The following is a 27,309-nucleotide window of genomic DNA, read 5'->3' as shown; positions in this document are numbered from 1 at the left end:
AGCTATTATGGTATGTGCCATTTCTAAGTGCAGTTGTTGAATGTTGATATCGACTTTATAATGATAACAAATTAACAGCTACGGACACAAGGTGAGTGGTGATTGACTCCTCTATGTCGGCAAAAGTTACAAAGTGAGATGGTTTTTACAGCATTTTCGCATAAATTTCGCAACAACCAAATTCAATGATCAAAAGATTTCTGGAACTAAGCCAACAAATAGTTTAACCAAAACAAACTCATACACACCATTCTGCTGAGATCATTCTCAAAATAATAGCTTGAAAATACAAAACTAATCAGAATGGAACATCTGTTATACATTCATTGGATTAACTAAACATAATAGGTTGAAGATACAAAACTAATCATAATTGAAAAACCACTATATTCCTGTAAAACAACACAGTACCAAGAAGAATTAATTATTTCTGTAAACTGAACTGGTTTAGACAAAAGTTTTGAAATATGCAACACAAAGGAAGCAACTATGTTACTAAAAATCAATCATTTAAACTAAAACAGTTATTGGACTTCTAAATTTCCAATTCTATCACAATTACAAGCTTGGAGTCAAGTTAGTAAGCTTCTTTCCCCCCATTTCCAACAATACAATCAGTTAAATAAACTCCACATGTGGGAAAAATGGGAAATAAGCCAACTAACTTGACTCTTAGCTAACCAACTTATAATTGTGATAATTTCTAAATTCTAATTCTAACTCAAATCATGATTGACTGATATGGGATTTCACAATTGTTACTGATAGATATAGCAGATTATACCAATTAAACTCATAAACGAATGAATCAGTATGCCTCAACGTGTCTCCCCTTTTCCCCTCTTTATCTTTTTAGACCATTTTCAATCATCAATTCGATCATGAATCAAAAAGATCAAGTTAGAACACTAATCATACATACATCTATTGAGAAAACCAACTAAAGAGAAATTCTGAGAGACATATTTTTCCAGGATCAAACTAGTTGTCTTCCTCTATAACTTGACAAATGCAAATTCTCCCGATACAAGTTAAAACTATTTCATGCAAACATCAGAATTGCCTGAAACTATATTCCCTAAAACTAAATTCAAGTGTGCAGACATACGATCAAGGGATCATGGCGGTTGAATGAAGATCAGACTGTTTGTATTCTGACTCCATCAAATTGAATGAAAATCGAAATATGAAAAGAGTGATCTTCATCCAGAAGTCGAGATTCATAAATGCCTAATAGCAGTAACCCAATGTGCCTAACAACTTTGCTATCACAACCTTAGAGAAAACAGGAAAAAGATTAAACCCTGATTTCTATTCTCTCTACACAACAGAAACAATGATAAATTTCCTTGTTGATTCATGATAAACCAAATCAAAGAACTAAGAGCTTGCTAATATTACAGAATGAATAAATCGGTTACAGAAAATTGATAGATCCATCAACAACATAACCAAATCCAGTATATTACAAAATCAACAAATAGCAAAGATCCTTACATATAATATTCAAGATTCATCTTCACCTATATGTATATGAATCCAATGTCAATACAGATCAAGAAATTGATAAAAAAAACAAAAAAAAATTAAATTTTTTCAGCATTAGGTTTCACCACAGTACCAAAATTCAACGGATCTGAGATCAGAAACCGATACCATCACCAAATCAAACGCGTCCGGAGGAAGGAACAGCGGCAGCACCGGTAGTAGGAGCACGGAGGAAGGAGAGGAATCCGGTAGCCTGAGAATTATCCTGTTCATCAAGGAAGAGATCTTCTGGTGCACGGAATGCTCCATGGAGACAAACAACAGAGACACCGAGCATTAAAGCGGAAACAAGAACAGATCCAACACTGGTGAGGAAAACGACGAAGATCGTGAGTCCTGAGAGGATCATAAGCGTTTCAAAATCGGTGAAAGTGCGACCGAAGAGAACGAGAGGACGATCGGTAGGACGGAAGAGGTAGAGGAAGGTCCATGAAGCGAGGAGGCCGATGAGGAGGATGAGAGAGAATGGATTGGTGAGGAGAGAGACAGCGAGGATTCCGGCAACGACGGCGTAGTAGTTGACACGGAAGTAGGAGTAGTTTTTGCGGACACGGAGGGTGGCATCGGAGAAGGATTCAGGTTTGCTGAAGGCGGAGCGGTCGACGAGTTCTGTCCATGGACGGCGTTGTGCGAGGCCGTTGCGGAGTGATTCAGAGAGGTTGTTGATGAGGACGCGGACGGCGGGGGAGTTTACCGGAACGTCGGATCCGGTACCAGAGACGGTGGATCCGGTGGTGGTTGATACTGGAGGGACGGTGGTGACAGGGAGAACGGGTGGTGCAGAGGACACTGTTGCCATTGTTTGTTGTAACGGTTTAGAGAGAGAAAGTAGTTTTGTGATTTTGTGAATTGAGATTGAAGGGGTTTTTGGTTTTTAGAGAAGGTGAATTTATTGCTTAATGATTAAGGTGAATGAATTAAGCACCGACGAAAATATAAGTAGTAAAGTTTGTGGGTATGAATGTGATTGGTTATTTGTTGTCACGCTTCGTTTATGTTACGTTAACGTGTATGCGGAAATATCGTGGAAGTTTAGTCAATTTAGTCAATAAATTAAATTAATCTTCATCAAATTTAGTCAATTAAATAAAAATGCTAATTCTTGACAAAAAAAAAAAATGTTCATTAGTTTTCACCTTTTTTTACCTAAATCAATTTAACTTGTAATCATTAATCATCATGGAGATTAGTCCAATATCCTCCTCTCACGAAAAAACAAAAAAAAGGAGATTAGTCCAATAAATTGCAGCTCTTGCAAGGATCCGACCAATTATATTCATTTGTATTGAACACCTGACCTCAAATGCTATGCTATTTTTTTAATATTTTTATAGATGTCATTAACCTGCTAATTATAATAAATTATATTTTATATATTCTCATTTATATACTAAGAAGCAGAGGAAAATATCAATCCCATTTTCAACCCCGACAAGGTTGAAGGCGGGACAAGTTTTTAGCAAGGAGTCGAAGGTCGTGCGAAAAAGCCACCCTCAATCCGCCCGGTTGTCATAGCTTCATACCTAGCTTCACCCTCAAGTTATAAGTGAAGCGATCATACAACATTGTTGTTACGTTATCGCTCCTATTCCATGCAGCTACGCCTTCCACCTGCTGCCCTTTCCCTCATACACTCCCACCTGCCTGTCTTATGTCTCTATCTCTCTCCATTTCACTCTCTCACATCATAACTCCTTCATTTTTTATTTTTAGTTTCTCTCTATTCACTCTCACAAAAGCACAGCTGCCATGAGAGAGTGATGGCAATGCAAGAACTATCAATAAAGTAGAGTACTCCGGTGAAGACGAAGAATAGTCTAATCAAAACCAAATTTGAAACGGAAATCCGAAATTTAAAAGACATTCATTACTATGGCAAATAATATAGTAAGGAAAAATGACATAGAAAGTTTGTTTGCAGGTATCATATACGAAAACTAGGTATTTACGACAAGAGAAGAGATCCTAGCATAGAAACAATCGATCACCAGAGACAAAATTTGGATTTTCACGCTGTCCCAACCAAATGCTTTTATCCTTCTTTATTAGTACTCAACTCTTTATCAGCCTCGTTACCATTAACGAGAACTGTACCGTCAGTAGAATCGGCATCAACTACGACTGCATCCTCTTGGCTTCCTTCCTCTCCAATGTGTATTTCCTGCTCCTCAGTATATTCCTCTTCTCCATTCTGTTCAGTCAACTGCAACAAGAGGACATAAAAACAACATAAAGTAACAGTCTAGTACAAACATTCACAATCAATAGGAGTTGTAGATTGTTCATTCCATTGCAGAAAACATTAGTTTATGGGAACTGCTGGAAACAGCATTGTGAGTATTCGAAACAGTAGAATGGCGAAGATCAATTGAATCCTATAAAACAATAACAGACTTTTTGCATACAGTATCAAAACATTAAAATATCTGGCCAGGTTTAATAAAAATGAAAAATAAATATAAAAAAAACTGACATAAATATGTCAAAATGCCAGAATTACTAAATAATGTAAATATGCTTGTTCCCAAAAATCTGTTAAGAGATTGTACAATGTGAGCATAAATGACAGCAAAGTAAATACGTAATGCAAAATAGTAAGAAAAAGGATCTTTGCTCACTTGTGGATAAAGATCACAGGTGCCCAACTCCTTAATAGCCAATGGTAACCTTTCTCCATCAGCAATCTGAAAAGCACAGTACTCATCTGTGTCATTAATAAAAAATTAAGTTTTCATTTCATCCTCGCATATTATACTGCCAAATAATGAACCTATACCTCCGCATCTGCTCATACACTCAATATTGACAGTTTGAGTCTCGTTATGCTTAGCCCAAATGATCTTCCCGCTGTTGTCCATGCTAGCTACAGATTCTTCTCGACCAAGTTTGACCATTATAGTTCCTTCATCATAGCCAATCACAACTCTACAAAAATAGAATTTTTGTAATGTAGGTCATACTCATCAAGGAGGATCGGGGAGAAGATAATTTTTTAAGATAATTAAAAGTAAAGGAGATTCTGCATCTGAACTCTGTAGAGCGATCAAAGCAAACAAGATAACATGAAATATAAGAGAAGTTTTCTATTCAGATAAAAATGCTTCATTATAGAGGCAATACAGTCGACACTATAATCTCAGTCAAAATGTTGTCAACTAGCAGCGATAGTGGCGCTATTGCGCTGTTGCGTAGCGAAATTTTAACAATCCTACATTTTCTACTATCCAAGATTGACAACACTATTCACCAATGCAGCAAACTATCTTAATAGATGCAACACTTAATAAGGACCAAACGAATGGAACCAATTCCACATAAGGAGCAACAAAATATAAATACGGTTTAAAATTTAGCTTCATTTCATAAAACAAATTCCAGAGATGAAAATCTCACAACACAGCCAAAAACAAGGTATTACCATGGTTCTGTTGGATGTAGATCCACAGACTTTACTCTTTCTGATCTTTGCGCAAGCTTTCGCTGATCAAATTACACAACAACACATCAGTTTCATCGATCCAAAATCAAAACACTCGCAATCTGCTTAGTTGCTAAGAAATTTAATTCACAAAAAATCTATCTGACTAGCCAAACCATTATAAACCTCAGAATCAAAAGCCAAAACAACAGATCAGTTTAATCGATCAGAAATCTAAATATTTGCACTCTGCTTAGTTTCTGGAAATCTATTTCACTAAAAAAAAAAAAAAAAATCTCACTAACTAGCTAATTAAAAAATTTCAGCAAGCAAATACAAAATAAACCTCATCATCAAAATCTAAAATAACATCAGTTTAATAATTATTAAATAATCAATTAGAAATCTAAACACTTGCACTCTGCCTAGTAATCCGCAAAAAAATCTCACTAACTTGCTAATTAATCATTTCTCAACAAGCATACACAATATATAGCTAGAATCAAAAGCCATCACTGATTCTCTTGAAAGTAGAGTGTGATTTGGAATGGCATAGAATACTTTTGTTGCCAGAATGTCATCACTAACTCTCTTGAAAGTTCCAGCAGCAAGGCCACAAGCATCTTCCTCATCAAGAAGAGGAATGTCTCGACTGAGCTCCTGTTCAGCAGCCCTTTTCTTTGATGACAGAAAGGTATTCTCAGCATCCTCTGTTGAAAGAGCTTGTATTACCCCAAGTTTAAGGACATCAAGAATTACAGTCAGAAAGTACAGTATACATTCAACGGATGAGTAAACTGAGCTATATGGGTGACTGTAAGTGTGAGTGCGAGTGTGTGTATGATGATTTCTAACATGCACAAGTAACACAGGTGTTGCATCCTGCAAAGTGTTTATTTACCATTGGATCAAAGAGATCAATTGTACACTCTCCTTCCCCGTCTACCTTCCTATCATACCAGAGTATATTTTCCTACTTTCGTGTAGAAGTTTGCAACCTTATTTTTATTATTATTTAAATAAAAAATGCATAAACAATACCTGCTAGTCTTCAACATCTTCTACAATAGAACCGAAATCCAGCCTAGCATCTCCTATACTTGTTCTTAGTAATTCCAGAATGGTTGTTATTTGTTTACTTAGTGGATGAGATTGAACCCCAGCAACAAATGTATTCAATTGGTCATTGCTATTAATCCAAGACCATCCAGGCTCCTTTATTACTCCCTTTGACTTCATTAGCTTCCTTACATGTGCTGCTTCCTCCCTCCTTCCACTGGCAGAATATATGTTAGCCAGAGTGATGTGAGCTCCAGCAGAATTTGGATGCAAGCGAAGCATCTGTTCAGCTGCCCATATTGCTCGGTCAAGATCCCCATGATCCCTACATGCTCTGAGTAAGGTAGACCACACGACATCGTCACAAGGGAATGGCATGTTTCGTACCATATGCTCAGCTTCACTCAACCGCCCTGCTCTGCATAGAAGATCAATTATGCAACCATAGTGCTCTTTTGAAGGAGCGATCTGGTACTCATTAGTCATTAACTTATAGTAGTAGAAACCAAGATCAACCAATCCAGCATGGTTACAAGCAGTCAAAATACCAATAAACGTCACATAATCCGGCATTAAACCAACACTGGAAATGTTCTCAAACAAGCTAATAGCCTCTTGGCTGTAGCCATGCTCGGCATACCCATTAATCATTGCAGTCCATGATACAATGTCGTTATTTTTTATACTATCAAAGATTTTTGAAGCCTCTTGTAGATTTCCACTTCTTGAATACATACTAATTAGAGCACTATGAACCATTGTTTCATGATCTAAGCCAATGCACAGGGCATAGGCATGCACCTGTTTACCTGGCTCAAGAAGTGCCATGCTTCCACAAACACTCAGAACACTAGCAAGGGCAAATTCGTTTGGTTTCGGACCTTCCCTACTCATCCATGATAGATAGTTAAAAGCTTCTTTTGCGTGACTTCCTTGACAATAAACAGAAATTATAGTGCTCCAAGAAATAATATCTTTTCTAGTCATACCATCAAATACCAATGAAGCTTCCTGTAACAGCCCACATTTTGAATAAAGAGTGATGATAGAATTTGATACCGACAAGGCATCTACCAAACCTAGACGCAATGCATGGCCGTGTATTTGTTCCCCCCATTTAGTAATAGCGAGATTTGCACACGCAGAAATTACAGATGCAAAAGTGTACTCATTTGGGCTGACATCAGATTTTCTCATTCTTTTAAATGCGTCCAATGCACGTTCTTCATCACCCATCTGTACATAAGTCATAATAAGGTTCGTCCATGAAACTACATCTGGGGTACTCATTTTTCCAAATAATCGCATGACATAGTCTGGTTTCCTACATTTACTATACATGGTACCAAGAGTATTAACAACATACGCGGTTTCATTGAACCCTTGTTTTATTGTTTGTGCGTGTATGGCTTTCCCATAATGTAACAAACCTGATTCAGCAGATGCCTTTAAAGCAACAGCAAATGTATGTGAATCATAGCCCACTTTTGACCTCCACATTTCTGAAAAGTATGATAGTCCGTCCAAACTGCAACCAGCATGTACAAGCCCCACAATAACGGCAGTCCATGATACTACATTTCTTGTTGTCATATTTTCAAAGACACTACACCCTTGTTCCGTTTTTCCTACTTTCATGTACATGTCTACAAGGGCACTGCTGACAAAAACTGAGTTTATCAAACCAGATTTCACTGAAAATCCATGCAATAATTCTCCAAAATATACATTCATGCCAAGTGCACAAGCCTTGAGGGCAACACTAACCACGAATTGATCCTTTTGAAGTCCAGAGTCGACCCACATATTTGAGAATAAGATCAATGCTTCATTCGAGTTTGCGGCATTGACATAACCCGCTATTAAATTTGTCCATGAAATCTCATCTCTGTGACTCATTTTATTAAACATATCCCTAGCTTCACAAATTTTTCCTAGTTTCATTAGTTGCTTCAGTTGAGAGTTAAGTTCAGGCATATTAGGGACATAATAGGCAGTAGGAGCTCGCTGTTCCGGTTTCCCCTGCCAGATCATATCTCTGCATTCAGTGGCAGTTCCTGTAAATATACCAACTTAAATAAGGTTGAAACCTGGTACAGAAACATGAATACCTTAAAACTACCATGCAAAGCTTACATGAATACTTATGAACTATTATTATTAAGTAACCATAATTTAATCAACAGACAAATTAAGAGAAGACTTTTTCAAGTCAGGTTGCTATTTTATATTTTATATTCTCTCAAACAAAACCATATCGTAATTTTGTTAAATTAAGCACATGCAAAAGGACATGCTTACTAGACCTAATTAGAGTTGAAATGACAGAAACCAATAACACTCTCTCTCAGTATCAGAAGACACCAACTTTATCAAAATCTTCCACTATAAAAATATAAACAAGTAGGAGAAAAAAGTAGCACATAACACTAGACAGTGATACAAAGTGTTATCTAACTCCTTCAGCAACCATAAGTTAATAAATCTAAATTATATGCATAACAAATATATCATAGAAAAGATAAAATAAAAGTCCTAACATAAAACAACAAAGAGGTAATAGACACTTTGGTCTTTGAATGTGTAAGTCGTTGTCACTATAGTCGTTGAATGTATCAAAATTACAAAAGATACCTCAACGTGTATTTTATTTATTAATCAATTTGGTAGTCGTGTGTCTTTCATTTGTTAGTTTGGTCCTCAGATATGTCTTTGGTTTGTCATTTTGGTTCATGAAATTGCCAATAGAAGACACTCAGGGATGTCTTTTTAATTTTGATGCATTTAGGACTAAAATAACACCGCCTCACACATTTAGGACCAAAATATTTTTTTACTCAAATAAAAGACGCATTCACATATATTGTAACATTATGCTAAGGCAATTCATTCATTCAAAAAATAAAACAATATTAAGCACCTGGATAGACATAATTGAGGGGTGGGTTGAGGTTCGTTGAGCACAGGGAAGTGTTTGGAATGAAAGAAAACGAATCATCAAGGGAAAGGCCAGGTGAAGAACCATAGCAACGACGCACCCAAACCCGTTGCCTAAAGCCACCGTTGAAGAGTTTCTGGAAGATGTGCATCTTTTCTCTGGCATTGAAAATGAAACGGTTATTCCCGAAATCATTTTTTATGCATTTTAACCGATATGTACTGAAAGTAGACATAAACAAATCCTAACACGATATATTTAATTTCTCAAATAGCTTCACTTAAATTTGAATTTTAACCGCTTAACAATAGCCTCAGTATTCCCATTTATCAAGCACCTTGAAGTCAGGCTTATTAATGTGAATTTCTACAATTTTACTCAACCATACAAGAAATAACGCATTCTCAACAAACAATGTGTATGTTTGGATTGACTTATTTGAGTTTATCTACTCGGAAAAGCACTAGTGAGTAGTGACAATGTGTATATATATTCTAGAGAATTTATGAAAACAACTTATGATACATTCATAAACTATTTCCATCTTATTTTATAAGCTCTCTAGGATAGCTTATAAAAACAACTTACATATTATACAAAAACGGTTCGACTTTATTTTATCCTGTTATAGAAATAGTTTATTCATAAGCACTTATATGATAAGTGTATGTGCTATAAGGCGCAAAATAAGTTGTTTACTACTAAACATGTTACATGAATTAGTAACGAACATGTTATACTGAGAATGAAGATGAAAAAAGTGATTGTGACATTTGAACAAACACCTTGTGTGCAAAACTAAGAAAGGTGAATGAATAGTTGAACTGATTTCTAAACTGCATATAAACCATGAGAACAAAAATAGAATATGGGGGTTACCTCCAATTATGTTTGGCATGAAATGGTTGAGTTCAGTGCTAATGCTCCACAGTTTTAATTCTTTCTTAAAAATGCGTTTTTTTTTTTTTAAACAAAAAATGTGTTTTTTTTTGTTGAATGATGGTGACGTCCCTCTTCAAAACCAAAAGGGGGTTTGGATTAAAATTAGATTCATCTCTTCTTTTTATCTCGAATCCCTGATTATATAAGCACCGTTTTTTAAATTAAAAATTCTTTTTTGAGGAAAAATTAAAAATTCATAATTTTATTTACTAAAACAACTTTATTAATTGCATAATTTTAGCTCTTTTTTTTTTTTGAAAAGGCTAAAATGAATTATATTAACACAGCAAAATAGAATTGATTGTATAATTCTAGCTCTGAACACCACACCCATTCATTTATCTTATAAAAATGAATTTCTAACCAAATAAATTATTACGCCATCCGTCGCCTCAAAATAATAGTTGCTTAAGGTTTGTGAGTGATATTTAAGAAAATTATCAATTATATTGATTTCAATTGTTCTTTTAAAAAAACATACAATTTTACCTCTATAAATAATTTGAATATCTTGTCATGTAACCGCTGCAACGCGGATTTTTTATTTTAGTTTTATGGTGTCCAGAGTTCAAATCTTAAATCTTGCATCAACACGAATTCTGTTTTGATGACATGACAATTTTTTTTTGCCTAAAGCAAACCCCCTCGCAATTCATTTTTGCCTCAATTTTTTGTTTATATTATTAATTGAGGAGTGGAAATTTTTTTTGATGTTTTCCTCAAGACATAAAGTCCAAAAAAAGTGATTAAAGATTTTTTTTTTTTTGTGTCTTAGCTCAACTGATAAATGTCGAAATTGTAAGACCGGACGTCATGACCCGGATTCGAACCGAAATTGAGGATTACCACTTCATCTAAGACAAAAAAAAAAAAGAAAAAAGATTAAACTTTTTACAGATATGATTATGACGTTAAAACAAGGTCTACCACGTAAAATTAGAATTTTTGAAAATGTGACAGATTAATTGTGAATTTTTAAAATAGAAAAAACTCAAACCAAAACAAAGAAATTCTCGACCTAAAAATAGAGAGGAATGAACTAAAAAAATTGAGCTGATTCTTTTCTAGAAACCTGATAGGAATGATCTACAAATTATTAGCATTTCGAGTGAGAGAATCAGGTACAAGGCCAGAACGATCCAAATGACATGACATTGAAAAACATTGCAAAACCGCAATCGCGGTGCTACTGTGCACTACTCACAACTATGACAAAAACTAGAATTATTATTATTGCATAATACTACTAATAAGCAACAAGACAATGATTTCATTTTAGGTATCAAGTTTAATTGATAATGCATCAACAATACAAATGTCCATCTTAAATGGTGCCCGATAATATTAGTCCAAAAGAGCCATAAACCACACACAAACCTCACTTGTCCATACAATTGATCAAATTGATTTACTTGACTCGCTTATGCTACCAAAAACCTCAAGTACTTATATTTTGACATCAAATATAAAATAAAAGCAGAAGCGAAACCAAAATGAAGACTACTCCATCCACAATTCAAAGGCACCATAATCAAACTTGACATGAAATTCAGAAAGTAGTTCCATTCCATCCAAAGTTGGAACCCTGCAAAACAATCAAAGCAGAAGTATAAGCAAAAGAAGCAGAAGCAACCATTTACTGTGCACAAAAGTAGACACTGGAAAAGGTGACTTGATGTCAAGAAGATAAAATTACTAATTACATCTTAAAAGGGGCTAACTAACAGTTTTGAACAGTAAGGATTAATTTACATGATCTATTGCTGATGTAAAGCATGCAAACACTGTGCATGTTCTTGACTCTGATGCGCCTAAACAAAAACGAAGAATGCAATAAGAAAAGAGTCCAGGGCAACGACCCTTCTTTTCAGAACAATTTAGAAGCTTATACACTTGCCTTGGTGTCATAGAATTTCAAGAAGAATCGAGTTTTGGGAACAGACAACTTGGTTTCAAGAATTGCAGCAATTGCAGCACTAAGTTTCTTGTTCACATCAGGGTTAAGACCACCGATGGACACCAATTCTCCATAAGCTGCTTCCTGCTCAGTCCCACCAAAAGATATGGGTACTGATCCTTTGAGCACAATCATCACATACTGCAAACCAAGAAAGGCCAGATAATCATTGATTTTAAACACACTGAATATGTCAAAACTATAACATATTACGGCAAATCAAAGTATAGAATAAAAGAGAAAATTAAACTACCAACACCAAAAAGCAATTAAACATATGAATGACACCATGTATAACATCAAATCTAAAGCATCCTTAAAATTCACTCAAGAAAGACACTAAACCACAAACACTAAAAAAAAAACTAACAGTGAAACATTAGTCTTTAGCTTTCCAAATAAATTAAATAATCAAATGTAACATTCATTATAAAACCTAGACCCAGAGACTGAGAGTTGGCATAATTTTAGAGTAGTGCTAGCAACACTCTTTTCAACACTCTCCCAAACACCCACTTCTTTATTGGTTTAAAATTAAATTAAGGCGGGTCTCACAATTTGGAAATGGGTTCCACTTAAATTAGTGGGACATACATTAATTTTCTCCAATAAGAGAGTGAGTGTTAGAGAAAGTGTCCCTAGCATTCCTCGTAACTTTAAATATTCTGGTTATTTTATCCCGCTGTACCATCTCTATTAGCATGTTAGACCATGGTAGACAAACTCGCGATCTGGACCGCAGAATCGTAAGGTTCCACGATCTTGCCTGACCTCTTCGTGCTCATAGGTGGCCGGAAACGGAAAATGGTAAGAATGGCTTGGATCGCCGCACAAAGACATGGACGCGGTGGTAACGTAGATCCAGCCGAGTTAGGATGGAAAACCAGAAACCGGGTTCCCGTTTACGGCCCGGTTAGTGTTTCGTTTGCCAAAAAACCAGGTTTACCAGGTCAGGTTCGTGACCCAGTTCGCAAAAATGCATTTTTCCCAATCAGAAAGTAAAAAAAAACGTTTTTCACCCTTCTTAATCTCTTAAACGGTTTCAAAGCTTATCATTAAACCCATTGATTATTGACGATCTTCCCAATACAGCCACTATCAATAATTAGGGAAATTTTCAATAAACCCATAAATCATGGAACCTTACCAATGCAATTTCCATATTCATAGCACTCAACTTCCTCTCTTAGTACGTTACTATTTAATCAGTCTTCTACCTATTACTTCAACATGAATTGTTTGGAAATTATTAACCATTAAGATAATTATGATTAAGTTTTATTGTTGTTATGGAGTTGTATGAGTACTGTTTTGAAGTTTTTAAGTGTTTTTTTTTCTTTTTCTATTAATGAATTTGAGTTTTATTTAAAGTTTTTTTTTTCTATTAAATTATGTTGCTTCATATGAGTATGTATGAATTTATATGCAATATATATGAATTTCTAAATTTGGTAGGATCTTACGATCCGTGTTACGATCCCCCGATTCACGATCTCATGGGTCCTACCCGATCTTACTTAGGATCTCGAGTTTGTCTACCTTGTGTTAGACACCTCAACTGCGTGTTTTAAATTTTTCAACAACGTACTAAAGACATGCCTTGTCTAAACCAGAAAGGAGTAACTACAGTACACAAGGCACTGCCTTATGGAAAATCTCAGAAGTCATTGACTACACTTGTTCAAACAGTTAGACATAGGGAAATGTAGAATTGGAACTTGAAACAGTTAGATACACAGGGAAATGTAAAACGACTTAAGCCTTAAACACTGTATTTGCAGACAGACATGTCATAAGGGAATACTAAAAGAGTAACTCAAGGGAAATCATGTCCAGGTCCAAAACCCAGGTAAGAGTTCGGCTCATTGTTATTCTACAGAGGGTAAGCTGGATTTGCAAGAGATTGAATCTGCATCTTCAACTTAGTATCTAATAATCATGGTTTTGAATAAATATTCGTGACACCAAAACAAAAATTGCAGACACACTGTCAAGGTATTTGTAGCTTCTTAATTATGATTAAAAATAAGCAAGATAAAAAAACAACAGGGGTCGCAGATATACCCTTTCTAACAATGGGGTACACCTTAAAGGCTTAAATTAGGTTCCAAAGTGTAGGTTTTTTCAAAATTCACACCCTGTTTCTGTCAAACTCATTGACAACACAGACGCTACTAATCAAAGTCATGTCTGGTGTCTGACATGCGTCCGTGTCCGACATGACACCGACACATGTGATTGCATTGAGTTACAACACTTTCTTAAATTATTATCGATGTCGATATTTTAGTGGTTGTGTTTCCGTCAAACTCATCGACAACCCAGACATGCAGTAAGCCCTCTGTAGCACCTGACACTTTTATTTGAAGGCGTGTCTGGTGTCTAACACATGTCAAACACATGTGATTACATTGAATTATAACTTTTCTTAAATTATTGTCGTTCCGATGCCGGAGTTTGACAGAATAAGCATAGTTTGAACTAAGATGGCAACTATGTGACATTCTATTTCCAAAAATCCATTTTGATGAACACAAAAGAATCATTGCTTTCAAATTATACAATTTTCCTCAAACCATTCAAATAAATTAGGTTAAAACCATAGCAACCCCTTCACAGAAACTATAAATATTTACAAATCATAGCAAATTTCAAAGTAATTGCAGTTATTTTTCGCAGTTGGAAACAAATCAGAGATAGATAAGGAGAGAGAGAGAGACGTACGGATTCGGGTTTGCCGATGAGAGTAGCAACGGTGGAGGTGGCTTCGGAGAGGATGGAAGAGGTGTCGACACCTTCGAGGTTGACGTTGGTGGAGAGGTTGAGGCACGGCATCGTTTCGATATCTCTCTCTTCAAATCACTGACTGACTCGGTTGTAGCTACTTCTTTCTCTTACTCACCACTGGTTGAAAATCCAAACCTCTTTATAACAACAACGAATCGTTCTCTATGTTATTTTTGCTTGGAAAATTATTTTTTAACAAAAATAAAACATATTTATTGAGTAAATAGTCAATTTCCCCTCCTGAAATTGTAAGTTTCATCAATTACCCCTTGAAATTAACAAAACTTCAATTACCCCCCTGAAATTTCACAACGTTAGTCAATTTACCCCCTCCGTCAAATTTTTCTGTTAGTGAACATGACGTTTTGCAAATACCCCCCTGAAGTTTTGCACTTATGTGCAAAATGCTCCCCGAACTTAAAAATTTATATTTTTTTTTTCTTAAAAACAAACAATTAATAGTTAAATATTAAATCTAACTATTAATTTTGGAGTTTGGAAAAACTACATACATATATACATCAAAATAAGGAAAAATGTGTATTTTTAAAGTGACAATAATGATTATTTCTAATAGACAAATTATTATTTTTAGAGGTTTATAAACAAATTAATAATCAGATTTAAATTTATATTTTCTCCTTCACCATCTTAGTCTTTTAACTCCTCCAACTTCTTCAACAATTTGCTCAAACCATTTAAACTACACAACCCTCAATATTAATCCACAAATCATCCCATTATTGTCACTTTAAAAAATACATATTTTTCCCCATTTTGGAGCCTATTTTGATGTATATATGCATGTAGTTTTACCAAATTTCAAAATTAATAGTTAGTTTTGATATTTAACTATTAATTCTTTGTTTTTAAGAAAAAAATAATATAAATTTTTAAGTTTGGGGGGCATTTTGCACATAAGTGCAAAACTTCAGGGGGGTATTTGCAAAAGGTCATGTTCACTAACAGAAAAATTTGACGGAGGGGGTAAATTGACTAACGTTGTGAAATTTCAGGGGGGTAATTGAATTTTGTTAATTTCAGGGGGGTAATTGATGAAACTTACAATTTCAGGGGGAAATTGACTATTTACTCCATATTTATTCATTAGAATGGATAGATGAATATGGAGTAAATAGTCAATTACCCCCCTGATATTGTAACTTTCGTCAAACCCCCCCCCTGAAATTGTCAAGCGTCTGTCAATTACCCCCCTCCGTTAATTTCCTCCATCCAACATGCTGATGTGGTCGTTAACTGCCACGTGGCACTGACACATGGTCAAAAAAGTCATGCCACGTCATAGGGGGTAATTGACTATATTTTTTTTTTTTGAAAAAAATCTGATTTTTTATTTTATTTTAAAAATCTGATTTTTTTTTCTTTTCATAATTAACATTTGTGTCATCCACTGAACATGCAAATACCCCCCTGAAATTAAACATTTATGTGCAAATACCACCCTCAAATTTAAAATTTATGTAGCAAATATCCCCTCAAATTTATAACTTATATGCAAACATCTTCTCCAAATGTAAAACTTATATGCAAATTACACCTTGAATCATAAAACTTTAATGGTTAAGTAAAACTTATTCTTAATCTATAATTTACTATATCTCTAATAACAATAAAAAAGAAAAAAAAATCACATCTTTAAAATAAAACAAAGGGGGAGAGGTTATTGGTGCATGAATGGATGGTTGTGTGTAGGCTCACGTAGAATTGTTTTTTGGCCAAGAGCTTGGGAATATTTCTAGCTATGCTCCTTCAAGGGTTCCCACGGAACACACCACTAGTTCTCTATCTGTTAAGGCCTAAGGGTGTTGCTCGAAATGATGACAAATTATTGCCATTACACTTTTGCTGTTGGAGAAAATTTAACTTCCCGCTGTAATTACACTTTGCCATAACTACCAAATTTACCTTCATATATTATATATATGTCTTGGTCAAATCCTTGTTAATTTTTTTTTTCTGTAGGATCTGCAATTATTTTCTCTCAAAACACAACATTTTGATGCATATGCATCTCTGTTTCCATGTTATTTTAAAGATGTGATTTTTTTTCTTTTTTATTGTTATTAGAGATATAGTAAATTATAGATTAAGAATAAGTTTTACTTAACCATTAAAGTTTTATGATTCAAGGTGTAATTTGCATATAAGTTTAACATTTGGAGATGATGTTTGCATATAAGTTATAAATTTAAGGGGATATTTGCTACATAAATTTTAAATTTGAGGGTGGTATTTGCACATAAATGTTTAATTTCAGAGGGGTATTTGCATGTTCAGTGGATGACACAAATGTTAATTTTTTTTTTTGGTTACAAAGCTAATGTTAAAAAACAACAAAAAGATAACAGAAAGCAGTAAAATTAAGTTCTTAGGAAACAGGTTCCCATAGCGTCATCCTTTATCTTGACAATAAGATCATGGGGGGGGGGGGGGGGGGGGGGGAATTGGTGCTCTAGGAATTCTTCAGTAGACGAGGCGCCAAGCTTAGCCATGAAGTCGGCACAATGGTTTCCTTCCCTTAGAGTATGAAGGATCGTGAAGTTGTTTGAAGCTATTACCTCCTTGATATCTTGAATTAGCACTGCGTAAACATGGAATTTAGATACTTCTCCTGTGATGAGACTGATGGAGAGCTGTGAATCCGAGAAGCACACTAGATCATCAATTCCCATGCTTGCTGCTAGAGAGAAGCCTTTATGAATGGCTGTGAGTTCCGTGTGCAGGATGCACGTAGAGGCTGGTATGTATCCGGAAAAAGCCTTCAGAAATAGCCCCGCGCTGTTGCGAAGAATTCCTCCATAACCCGCTCGGATTGGTGTGCCAAGACAGCTCCCATCGACGTTGAGAATGATGCAGCTTTGGTTACTGCTATTCCATTTAATCCAGCGGTCCGAAACAACAGGATTTGTAGCAAATTGGAAGCTGTTCATGACCGTTTCTGCAGTGTTTTGGATGCTGAAGCCGAGCCTTGTGAGGGACCAGATTTCATTATTGAAGCACATGTGATTCCGGTGCCGCCAAATCCACCAAAGACAAACGAGGTAGAGGGTAGAACGGACGCTGTTAATGTTACTTGTAATCCAATCTTGCGCACAGTTAGAGGAATAGAACATAGTGTCAATGAAACCAAACTTCTGCCATATTGATTTCGAAAATTTACAGTCTCGAAAACAATGTAAGAGAGTTTCATCTTCTTCTCCGCATCTTCCACATATTGCAGATCCAGCCATGTTTCTATGATGAAGCAAAGAGAGAGTTGGAACCGCGTCATGTATGGCCAGCCAAATAAGGAACTTGTATTTCTCAGGGGCCTGAATTCTCCATATCCAAGACCACGAAATGTTGGTGTTTGGTGTTGCCGTGTGGTTGAGCAGCCAAAAATAACCAGATTTGGTTGAATAAATACCATTCTTTTGTTGACACCAAATAAAGGCGTCTTCAATTGAAGGGTTGAACCGAGCTTGGAAATTATTAACTATTTGAGCTACCGGATGGGGGAGAGTGGTGTAGAGGGATTGCGTGCGTTGTCCGTTGAAGTTTATCACATCTCTAACCGTGAGCTGGACATCATGAATATCAATAACAGGGACTAAAGAGCCAAGGGGGCCATGGTGACACCAATTACTAAACCAAAAAGAGGAAGAACCCGAACCTGGCCTCCAAGAGTAACCTAGTTTGAATATATCTTTGGCACGGATGATTGATGACCAAGAAGGTGAGCTATTGGCGGTAGCAGACGCATGGAGGATGTTGTGTCCTACTAAATATTTAGCAGAGAGAATATCCACCCAAAGTTTATTTGATGACTGAACCATATCCCAAACTAACTTTCCAAGCAGACAAGTGTTAGCGTTGCGAGCCGTTCTAATACCCAAGCCCCCATAACTCTTAGGGGTTGTAATTTTCTTCCAACTTACCAAGTGAATACCTTTGTTGCTAGTGCCACGCCAAATAAAATTGCGCGTGGTTTGATCAATGGCATCGCATATGTTTTGTGGAAGCCAGTTAATTTGCATGTAATAGGAAGGGATGGAAGATAAAACGGATGTTGCTAGAGCCAATCTACCTGTTCTATTGAGAAGACGGTTTTTCCAAGAAGCCAACCTGGTTTGCATTTTTTCAATAATGAAGTTGAAATCGCTTCTTTTGGGGCGACCCTTGAGCATAGGGAAACCTAGATACTTGCCAAGTGAAGCAGTGCTACGGATGCCTGAAATAGCTGTTAGGCTGTTGATTTTCTGATGGTGAACTCCTGAAGAATAAAAAGCCCTGGATTTGGAAATGTTAATCTTTAAGCCTGAAGCCCTGCTAAATCTATCAAACAAATCAGTGATGAAATGAAATTGAGATTTTTTTGCCCTTGTGAAAAGCAGCACATCATCTGCGAAGAGTAAGTGAGATATCTGTGGACCTCCATTGGTGATTTGAATAGGTGTCCACCTTCCTTCATGTACCGCATTGTTAATAGCAATAGATAGCTTTTCCATACAAAGAATGAAGAGGTAAAGAGAAAGCGGATCACCTTGTCGGAGGCCATGTGTAGGTTTGAAATGCGGCATTTTGTTACCATTCCATAAGATAGAGAAGGTGGAGGAGGTGACACAATGCATGATAAGTTTGATGGTGATGGCCGGAAAATCAAACTCATGAAGGCAAGAATTAAGAAAATCCCATTTGACATTATCAAATGCTTTTTCCAAATCGAGCTTGAAAGCAACATAACCTTTCTTCTTCTTCTTAGACTTCTTCATAAAATGAATAATTTCCTGCAAAACAATAGAGTTATCAGAAGTTCCCCTACCAGGCAGAAAACTGCTTTGGTAAGGGCCAATAAGCTTATTGAGTATAGGTCTCAGACGATGCACAAGGACTTTAGTGATAATCTTATAGATTATATTGCAAAGGCTGATAGGCCTGAAGTCTTTAAAAGTAGTGGGAAGATCAGTTTTGGGAATGAGTGCTATGAGTGTATTCGAGATCTCCGGATCAAAATGACCTGTCTGGAAGGCGGATTGGACCATGTGGACGATGTCGTCGCCGACAATATGCCAATACTGTTTGAAGAAGATGCAATGGAAACCATCCGGGCCAGGAGCTTTATAAGGTTTCATGGAGTTTTGGGCAGCAAAAACTTCTTTCTTAGTGATGGGTTCGGTGAGGGAGTGTTTGTCAATGTTATCTAAGGAGGGTGGGGCGCCATACACAAATGTTAATTATGAAAAAAAAAAAAAAAAATCAAATTTAAAAAAAAAAAAATTAGATTTTTTTTCAAAAAATAAATAAATATAGTCAATTACCCCCCTATGACGTGGCATGACTTTTTTGACCATGTGTTAGTGCCACGTGGCAGTTAACGGCCACATCAGCATGTTGGATGGAGGAAATTAACGCGCGGGGGGGGGGGGGGGGGTAATTGACCGACGCTTGACAATTTCAGGGGGGTTTTTGACGAAAGTTACAATTTCAGGGGGTAATTGACTATTTACTCGATGAATATGTGAACAAACCTTTGATAGCATAAAAAGAAAGGGTATTTATGCCTACAAAACATTACTATGTTCAAGTATATTCATACATCCACATTTACAAAGTTGACAATACCGAAGTCATTGATTGAATAAAAACCGTACTAAAATGAGAAATAAAAAATACAATCAAAATAAACAACGACAAAATCAAAAAAACAAACGAAAGAAAACTCAAAGTATATGGAAATCGCTTATTTAACTTAAAAAAAAAAAACATTTTTGATGAGTGATTTTGAATCAAAATTGATAATAAGAAGAAGGCTAAAATATGTTTTTGGTTCCTGCAAATATAGCGAGTTTGGGTTTTGGTCCCTAGTAAAAAAAAAATTGAATTTTATCCCTGCAAAAAATTTTGTTTTTTAAAAAAGTCCCTGGACCCATTTTCTTACTGATTTGGCTCATTGTTGCTTATGTGGCAGGTGCTGATTGTACCAACTCATCCACATGGCAAATACATGGCAATTCTATTTTTTAAAACATTTATAAATTAATTAATAATAATTAAATTGTTTTTCAAAATTAAGAAAAAATTTAATTTAATTAAATAAATAAAATCAGAAAAGGAAGATTTTTTTTGGGTTTCAAGTTCCCCCCTTTTCTTCGTCTTTCCCAATCCATCCATTATTCTTCAATTCATCTTCTTCAATCGACTTTCTTCATTTGACCTCCATCCCTCTTCGTCTTCATATTCAATTCGTTTTATTTCCACTCTCCAATAACCTTCATCTTCGAGAGATTCAATCAGCATCAAAGCCAGACCATAAATTCGGTTTTTTTTTTCATCGTTGGGGGAAGAAATTTGAGAAAAAGATGATTTTTTTTTTTCAGCCAACAAATTAAATCATCTCTGTCAACATAAAAATTATTCAGATCACTATTATCACCATCTCAAACCCAGTACCCTATTCTCTCTTCTCTCTTCCATAGCCAACAGAACAACACTCTGTTTGCTTGAAATTGCAATTGAAACTTGAAATTGGTTCGCCGACGTTCTCAAATCGAGTTCAAGGAAATCCGATTTGATTGTTTTTAAACTCATCGTTGCGATAAATTCATACGAAGCGTTGCATTTGTGACGACATTTGTTGCGTTTGGGGTTGGAAAAGAAGGATGGGTTGCAGGTGGAGTTGTTGAAGAAGAGGCGGAGGCCATGGTGAAGAGGAGGAGAGGGACGATGGAGGAGGAGTGGAGGAGGTGAAGGAGGTGCCGGTTGTTGTGTTGTTGGGGATTTGTGAAAGAAATTGAGGAGAGACCATAATGCAGCAATTGTTGAGTTGTTGTTGTTCATGGTTTGGATTTTTTAGGAGATTGGTTGGGTTGGTGTAAATAAACATAGAACTTGATCATCAAAGAGTGGAAGATTGCTTGTTCTTGCTGATGAACAAACATATTGGTAAAGAAGAGATGATTAATTGATTTCACATAGTTTTTTTTATTAAATTAAAAATAAATGTTTTTTTCATTTCAAAAATAAGTTTTCTGATTTATTAAAATGATTTTTTAAATAGTAAATAGTTAAAATTGCCACCTAAATGCAATGTATACAATTTTATACAGCCAGCACTTGGCACATAAGCAAAAATGAGCCAAATCAGCAAGAAAGTGAGTCCAAGGACTTTTTTAAAAAATAAAAAATTTTGTAGGGATGAAATTCAAAAAAAAAAAAAATTTACCAGGGACCAAAATCCAAACTCGCTATATTTGCAGGGATCAAAAGCATATTTTAGCCTAAAAAGAAAGGTATACAAATTTTTTTTTAGATATTGACATAAAAATCAAATCAATAGAGAAAATATAATCACAATAAGAGTATGAAATAGTTGTCCTAAAAATTAGTTATGAGAATGCTTCAAAGAAACGAAAGTTTTCATATAAATGTGTCATTTTTGGAGGAGTTTATGTCGTTCAAATTAGGGGCGAGGAAAAAGAAGGTTGTGGAATGAGTTCTAACGTAAAAAAATGGTTTTATCATTGGAAATTGTGGTGATAAACTTTGGTGGTGAATTGCGAATGATGAAGATATGAAGATGTTGGACAATGCTTGATTCTTCTTTTCTTTTTTTATTTTTAATTAATTTCCACACAATTGTTTTTTTGAAAAAATGTACACATTAGCTTAAGGAAAATGGGTCAAAATCAATGAAAGGTTGGTCTTTTGCAAAAGGGGCTATAATTGGGGTTCATAAGTAGATTTTTAAAAGTGATATTGTTAGTATTTAGTTCCGATGAAATGATCCTTTAAATTATCATAATTTGACGTCAAATTTAAAAATAGCAAAGTTTTAAAAACATAAGTCCCTTTTAACTTTGTTGCAAAAATGACATCTTCTAAATAGGAGAAATCCAAATGGACTCTCTTGTTATATGTGTAATACTGCCACAAAAGTTTTATCATTTTTTTAAAGAAATTTTTTATTTTATCAGTGATGATAACAAAATAACCATAAAAGGCTGAGTCCTTAACAATATTGTGTATGATAGACCAAATTCAGAGAAGAATAAACAAGAGACCAAATGAAAAATAAAAAACAAGTTAAAATAAATGAAAAAAGAGCATTTTAATTTTATTGGGAAGCAAATATCAAAGACATATGAAATATATTATCGGTAGCAATACACTCCTTAAATGTTGTCACTTATTAATTAGTACTAGCATAGGAATTGTGACAAATCAAGACTAAATAAAAAAATATCACTACAGCTTGGACCTATTTTCAACTTTTAGAACCAAGGTGTCAAAGACTTTGAGAAAAAATCTTGTTCTTGGTATAGATAGGTTGGATTCCAAGATTGTGCCAATGGTACTGATTAGATTCTTCTTCACTTCTGAATTAATGCCACCCATTGAAACTAGTTCACCATATGCAGCTGGTTCTTTGTTACTTTCAAACGATATTGGAACTGACCCCTTCAATATAACCATCACAAACTGCAAAATTACATTCACAAATCTTGAAATTAGAACACATCAAACAAAATTGGTTATTGAATTTTCTACCATGACAACTTTCATAAAAATAAAATAATGTTATTGAATTTTCTTCCTATTGATGGAAATCCTTATCGCTTGTCTTTTTGGAAGAGTATAAATCTTCCTATTACCTCCCACAAATGTAATTACTTTCACTGAATCTCATTTTAAAAATCTTTTATATTGGGAGTGGGGAAAAAAGCTCTCAAAATTCATTGGTTTCATTGGGACAAAGTTTACGAAGGTAAAGAGAAGGGCCGTTTAAGGGCGCGGAGGCTTAGGAAATTTAATTTGGCATTGTTAGGAAAGATGTGTTGACGTTTTTATGTTGATCAGGAAAGGTTGTAGTCTAAAGAATTGGTCGTAAAATATGGGGTTGTAGATGGTAGAGGTAGTAATTGATAAGACTTTTCTTCCACTATCCTTATTTTTCCTTTCACACAAGGAGGGAAGATAGAAGATGTTGGATTGATCCATGGTATCTATTATCTTCTACTAATTAAACTGATTAATTAAAACTTTTCATCCAACTTTCTTTCTTGTCTTAATAGTTAATTGGATCATGAGTCATGACAACATTGAATTGAACAACATCTTCCTTTTTTTAATTTTTTAAAGAAAATGCTAAGAGGTGTTTTTAAAGCATAAATTAATAACACCTTTTTTATAAATAATATAATTTTCGTAGCCTTTTAAGAAAAAAGTTGGATGTCTCGCAACTGACTTAAAAATTAGTTTCATAGCAAGTTCTAATGACCTATGTCGAGAGATACTTTTTTAAAATATATTTCTAATCTTAAAAATATTACATTTGTTTAATTTTTGAAAAATGTCCATAAAAACATATTAAATTGTATTATTCTAATGATATTTGACATTTTCAAATATTAAATTGATTTTTTTTTTTTTTATGTTTCAGGACCTTATAGGTCTACTATGTTTTTTTAAGGACCAATAATCCAATATAGACTTTCATCTTATCTTATAATAATAAAAATTAACATGAAAGAGCACTAAAATATTACAAACTGTCCTACAGACAGAAAATATCCTCCAACTAGTCTGCTGTCTTATTTGAACAACTTCTGTGTATTAAACTTCCCATTGAAAGTAGTTTATTTAATTTTACTTTATATTTTGAAGAAAGATGTTGACTGAAGTTTTCTTAAAAAAAGTCTAATAATACAAACAAAACCATTTTTTTAAGAACAAATAAAATAATTTTTCTATGTCAAATTTTCACGTTAGTATCCATTAATATTATGTCTATGAGAAGTTTTCTACAGAAAAGGCAGAGAGTAAAAGGGTGCAAACAGCAATAATGCTGAGTCACAAACCAAACAGAGAAGTGTACACTTCTGAACATTACATAGCAAACAAAAAGTAATTAATCAAACAAATTCATCCAATTATACCATAAACCAATCAAACATTATGAATCAGTTACGTTAGAAAAAACACCATAACCTTATATAAAAAAAATAAAGAAACACCATAATCAAGAAAATCCAAAATTCATATTAATTTGTGTCAACCCTTGAAGGATTTTCACACAACCTTAAACCAAATTCAACAAGCTTTATTTGTAAAACACTCAAAATCAAAAGAGAGACATACCTTGTCTGGTTTTCCTATGATTGTGGAAACAGCAGTTCTAGCTTGATCAAAGATAGGATCGATGTCTTTTCCATCTAAATTAACGTTGGTAGAGAGATAAAGGCAAGGCATTGTTTCTTTCTTTCTAGGACTCTTCTTCTTCTTCTTCTTCTTCTTATCTTGGTGCTGTATTATGAATAAATGTGACTATGTGAGTTAGCTAGCTTGCTTGGAACTATATACTAATGGAAATTCCATTTATTGCAATTTCAGCATGTGATGTGTGTATGAATACAAAGCAAGCTAGTTTTAATTGTTTCCACCACATGTTGGTAATGTATTGCCTGTCTAGTACTCCTACTTTGAATACAAACATTTTTTTTAATACATTTTATGGAGTATTAAATATATGCAAATTTTGATTAATTCTATTTTATTTAATCGTATCATTATAAAATCTTTGACTTGTGCTAGTCACACCCAAAAAAAAACAAGTTACACCCAAATTTATTTAAAATTTTACAATAATACCAAAATTGTCCTCTTCATGTAAATTTTTAAAAACCCATATTTTATGATCATTCTGAACCCTTATCCCATTTCATCCACAAATCACCATAGATGTGCAACCAATATCTGAATCAACATCTTTGTTATTGATTTGTACTATATTCATAAAGGTTGGTGAATTTCATGAATTTCATTTTCGATGAGTTTCTATTTGTTTATTGTTTGTTTTGGTATGAGATATGCCTGTCAATTTGATTTTAAGTGAGAGGTTAGTGTAAATTAAGTTTACGTGTATGTATATAAAAGGGATTAGTGTAGTTTACGTATGTAGGTTAATGTAAATTCAAGTTTACGTATGTTCAATTTAGGTTAGTGTAAATTCAGTTTACTTATGTTCAATCTAGGTTAATGTAAATTAAGTTTACTTATGTTGAATTTATGTTAATGTAAATTTAGTTTACGTATGTATATAAGAGGTTAGTGTAAATTCAGTTTACTTACGTTCAATCTAGGTTAATGTAAATTAAGTTTACTTACGTTCAATCTATGTTGATGTAAATTAAGTTTACTTATGTTCAATCGAGGTTAATGTAAATTCAGTTTACTTACGTTCAATCTAGGTTAATGTAAATTAAGTTTGTAAATTCAGTTTACTTACGTTCAATCTAGGTTAATGTAAATTAAATTTACTTATGTTCAATTTAGGTTTAATGTAAATTAAGTTTACTTATCTTCAATTTACGTTAATGTAAATTTAGTTGATTTGAAATTTTTATTTTAGTTAAAGGATATATTAGTCATTCTGGGGTTTAACTTGCTTTTTTTTGGGGTGTGACTAGCACCAGTCAAAATCTTTTTGGTCTTAGAAGAAGTATATAAAAAAAAATTCAATTAATTTTAATTATAATTTTTAGTAACATCATTTTTAAATTTTTTGTCTAAACATTTTTTTTCTAAGAGAAAAAAACTAGTTAAAGAAGTTGATTGTGGATGATTAGTAACATTAAAAAAAAAAGGAATAAAGGCTATGATAATTTAGAATTGATTGGTGCCAGTCACACCCAAAAAAAAAAACAAGTTACATCCAAATTTATTTAAAATTGTACTATAATACCAAAATTGTCCTCTTCATGTAAATTTCTAAAAACCCATCTTTTATGATCATTCTGAACCCTTACCCCCTTTCATCCACAAATCACCAAAGATGTGCAACCAAGATCTGAATCAACATCTTTGTTATTGATCTGTACTATATTCATAAAGGTTGGTGAATTTCATGAATTTCATTTTCGATGAGTTTCTATTTGTTTATTGTTTGTTTTGGTATGAGATATGCTTGTCAATTTGATTTTGAGTGAGAGATTAGTGTAAATTAAGTTTACGTGTATGTATATAAAAGGGGTTAGTGTAGTTTACGTATGTAGGGTAATGTAAATTCAAGTTTACGTATATTCAATTTAGGTTAGTGTAAATTCAGTTTACTTACGTTCAATCTAGGTTAATGTAAATTAAGTTTACTTATGTTCAATTTAGGTTAATGTAAATTTAGTTTACGTGTGTATATTGTATGTATATAAGAGGTTAGTGTAAATTCAGTTTACTTACGTTCAATCTAGGTTAATGTAAATTAAGTTTATTTATGTTCAATTTAGGTTATTTAGTTTACGTATGTATATAATATATATATAAGATGTTAGTGTAAATTCAGTTTATTTAGGTTCAATCTAGATTAATATAAATTAAGTTTAGTTTTTTTCAATTTAGAGGTATATTAGTCATTTTAAGATGTAACTTGTTTTTTTTTGTGTGACTAGCACCGGTGTTTAGAATTCGGTCAAAAGACATGCAAAATTTAACTAATGTTTATTTCAGTTATTTTTTTTCCCGATAAGCCATAGAACTCTACCATATGAAATAATTTCTTCTGACCCCCTATTAGTTTTATTTTTTATTTTTAGGAATTCTGACCCTATTTGCTATTACTATGATTTCTGCAGACATATCGAAGTATTCCTACACGAGTAACTCTTGCAT

The 27,309-nt window shown here is 34.1% G+C and overlaps 4 protein-coding genes across 11 annotated transcripts; all 4 read right to left on the bottom strand.

The window, feature by feature from the left end:
* Positions 1–1,352: 1,352 nt before the first annotated feature.
* Positions 1,353–2,482, bottom strand: LOC11414518 (PRA1 family protein B4). The gene has a single exon (XM_003604473.4). It carries the CDS (start codon positions 2,345–2,347, stop codon positions 1,667–1,669), a length of 681 nt encoding a protein of 226 aa, XP_003604521.1. The 5' UTR covers positions 2,348–2,482; the 3' UTR covers positions 1,353–1,666.
* Positions 2,483–3,380: 898 nt separating this feature from the next.
* Positions 3,381–10,001, bottom strand: LOC11414517 (putative pentatricopeptide repeat-containing protein At3g47840). Of its 7 annotated transcripts, none has more exons than XM_024781264.2 (8): positions 9,843–10,001; positions 8,946–9,121; positions 6,008–8,082; positions 5,528–5,688; positions 4,967–5,028; positions 4,325–4,473; positions 4,167–4,232; positions 3,381–3,751 (listed from the first exon to the last, which is right to left on the bottom strand). In XM_024781264.2, the coding sequence occupies exons 2-3, from the start codon at positions 9,112–9,114 to the stop codon at positions 6,011–6,013; spliced, it is 2,241 nt and encodes a 746-aa protein (XP_024637032.1). In that variant the 5' UTR covers positions 9,115–9,121; positions 9,843–10,001; the 3' UTR covers positions 3,381–3,751; positions 4,167–4,232; positions 4,325–4,473; positions 4,967–5,028; positions 5,528–5,688; positions 6,008–6,010. The 7 variants fall into 7 exon arrangements, with proteins under 7 accessions (XP_024637032.1, XP_039689809.1, XP_024637033.1 ...); XM_039833875.1 differs by having other exon boundaries at positions 5,555–5,688; XM_024781265.2 differs by having other exon boundaries at positions 5,421–5,676.
* Positions 10,002–11,114: 1,113 nt separating this feature from the next.
* Positions 11,115–14,789, bottom strand: LOC11420392 (macrophage migration inhibitory factor homolog). 2 transcript variants are annotated; one of them, XM_013599354.3, is made up of 4 exons: positions 14,587–14,789; positions 11,803–12,003; positions 11,658–11,716; positions 11,153–11,490 (listed from the first exon to the last, which is right to left on the bottom strand). In XM_013599354.3, the coding sequence occupies exons 1-3, from the start codon at positions 14,695–14,697 to the stop codon at positions 11,663–11,665; spliced, it is 366 nt and encodes a 121-aa protein (XP_013454808.1). In that variant the 5' UTR covers positions 14,698–14,789; the 3' UTR covers positions 11,153–11,490; positions 11,658–11,662. The 2 variants fall into 2 exon arrangements, with proteins under 2 accessions (XP_003604519.2, XP_013454808.1); XM_003604471.4 differs by lacking the exon at positions 11,658–11,716 and having other exon boundaries at positions 11,115–11,490; positions 14,587–14,786.
* Positions 14,790–22,737: 7,948 nt separating this feature from the next.
* LOC11420390 (macrophage migration inhibitory factor homolog) lies at positions 22,738–25,115 on the bottom strand. Its single transcript, XM_003604454.4, has 2 exons — positions 24,787–25,115; positions 22,738–23,127 (listed from the first exon to the last, which is right to left on the bottom strand). Exons 1-2 carry the CDS (start codon positions 24,895–24,897, stop codon positions 22,894–22,896), a joined length of 345 nt encoding a protein of 114 aa, XP_003604502.1. The 5' UTR covers positions 24,898–25,115; the 3' UTR covers positions 22,738–22,893.
* Positions 25,116–27,309: the final 2,194 nt, after the last annotated feature.

Source organism: Medicago truncatula, chromosome 4 (genome assembly GCF_003473485.1).
Source record: "Medicago truncatula cultivar Jemalong A17 chromosome 4, MtrunA17r5.0-ANR, whole genome shotgun sequence".
Lineage (NCBI taxonomy): Eukaryota > Viridiplantae > Streptophyta > Magnoliopsida > Fabales > Fabaceae > Medicago > Medicago truncatula.
Note: the sequence above shows the minus strand (reverse complement) of the source record. Positions and strands in the feature narration are given on the sequence as shown.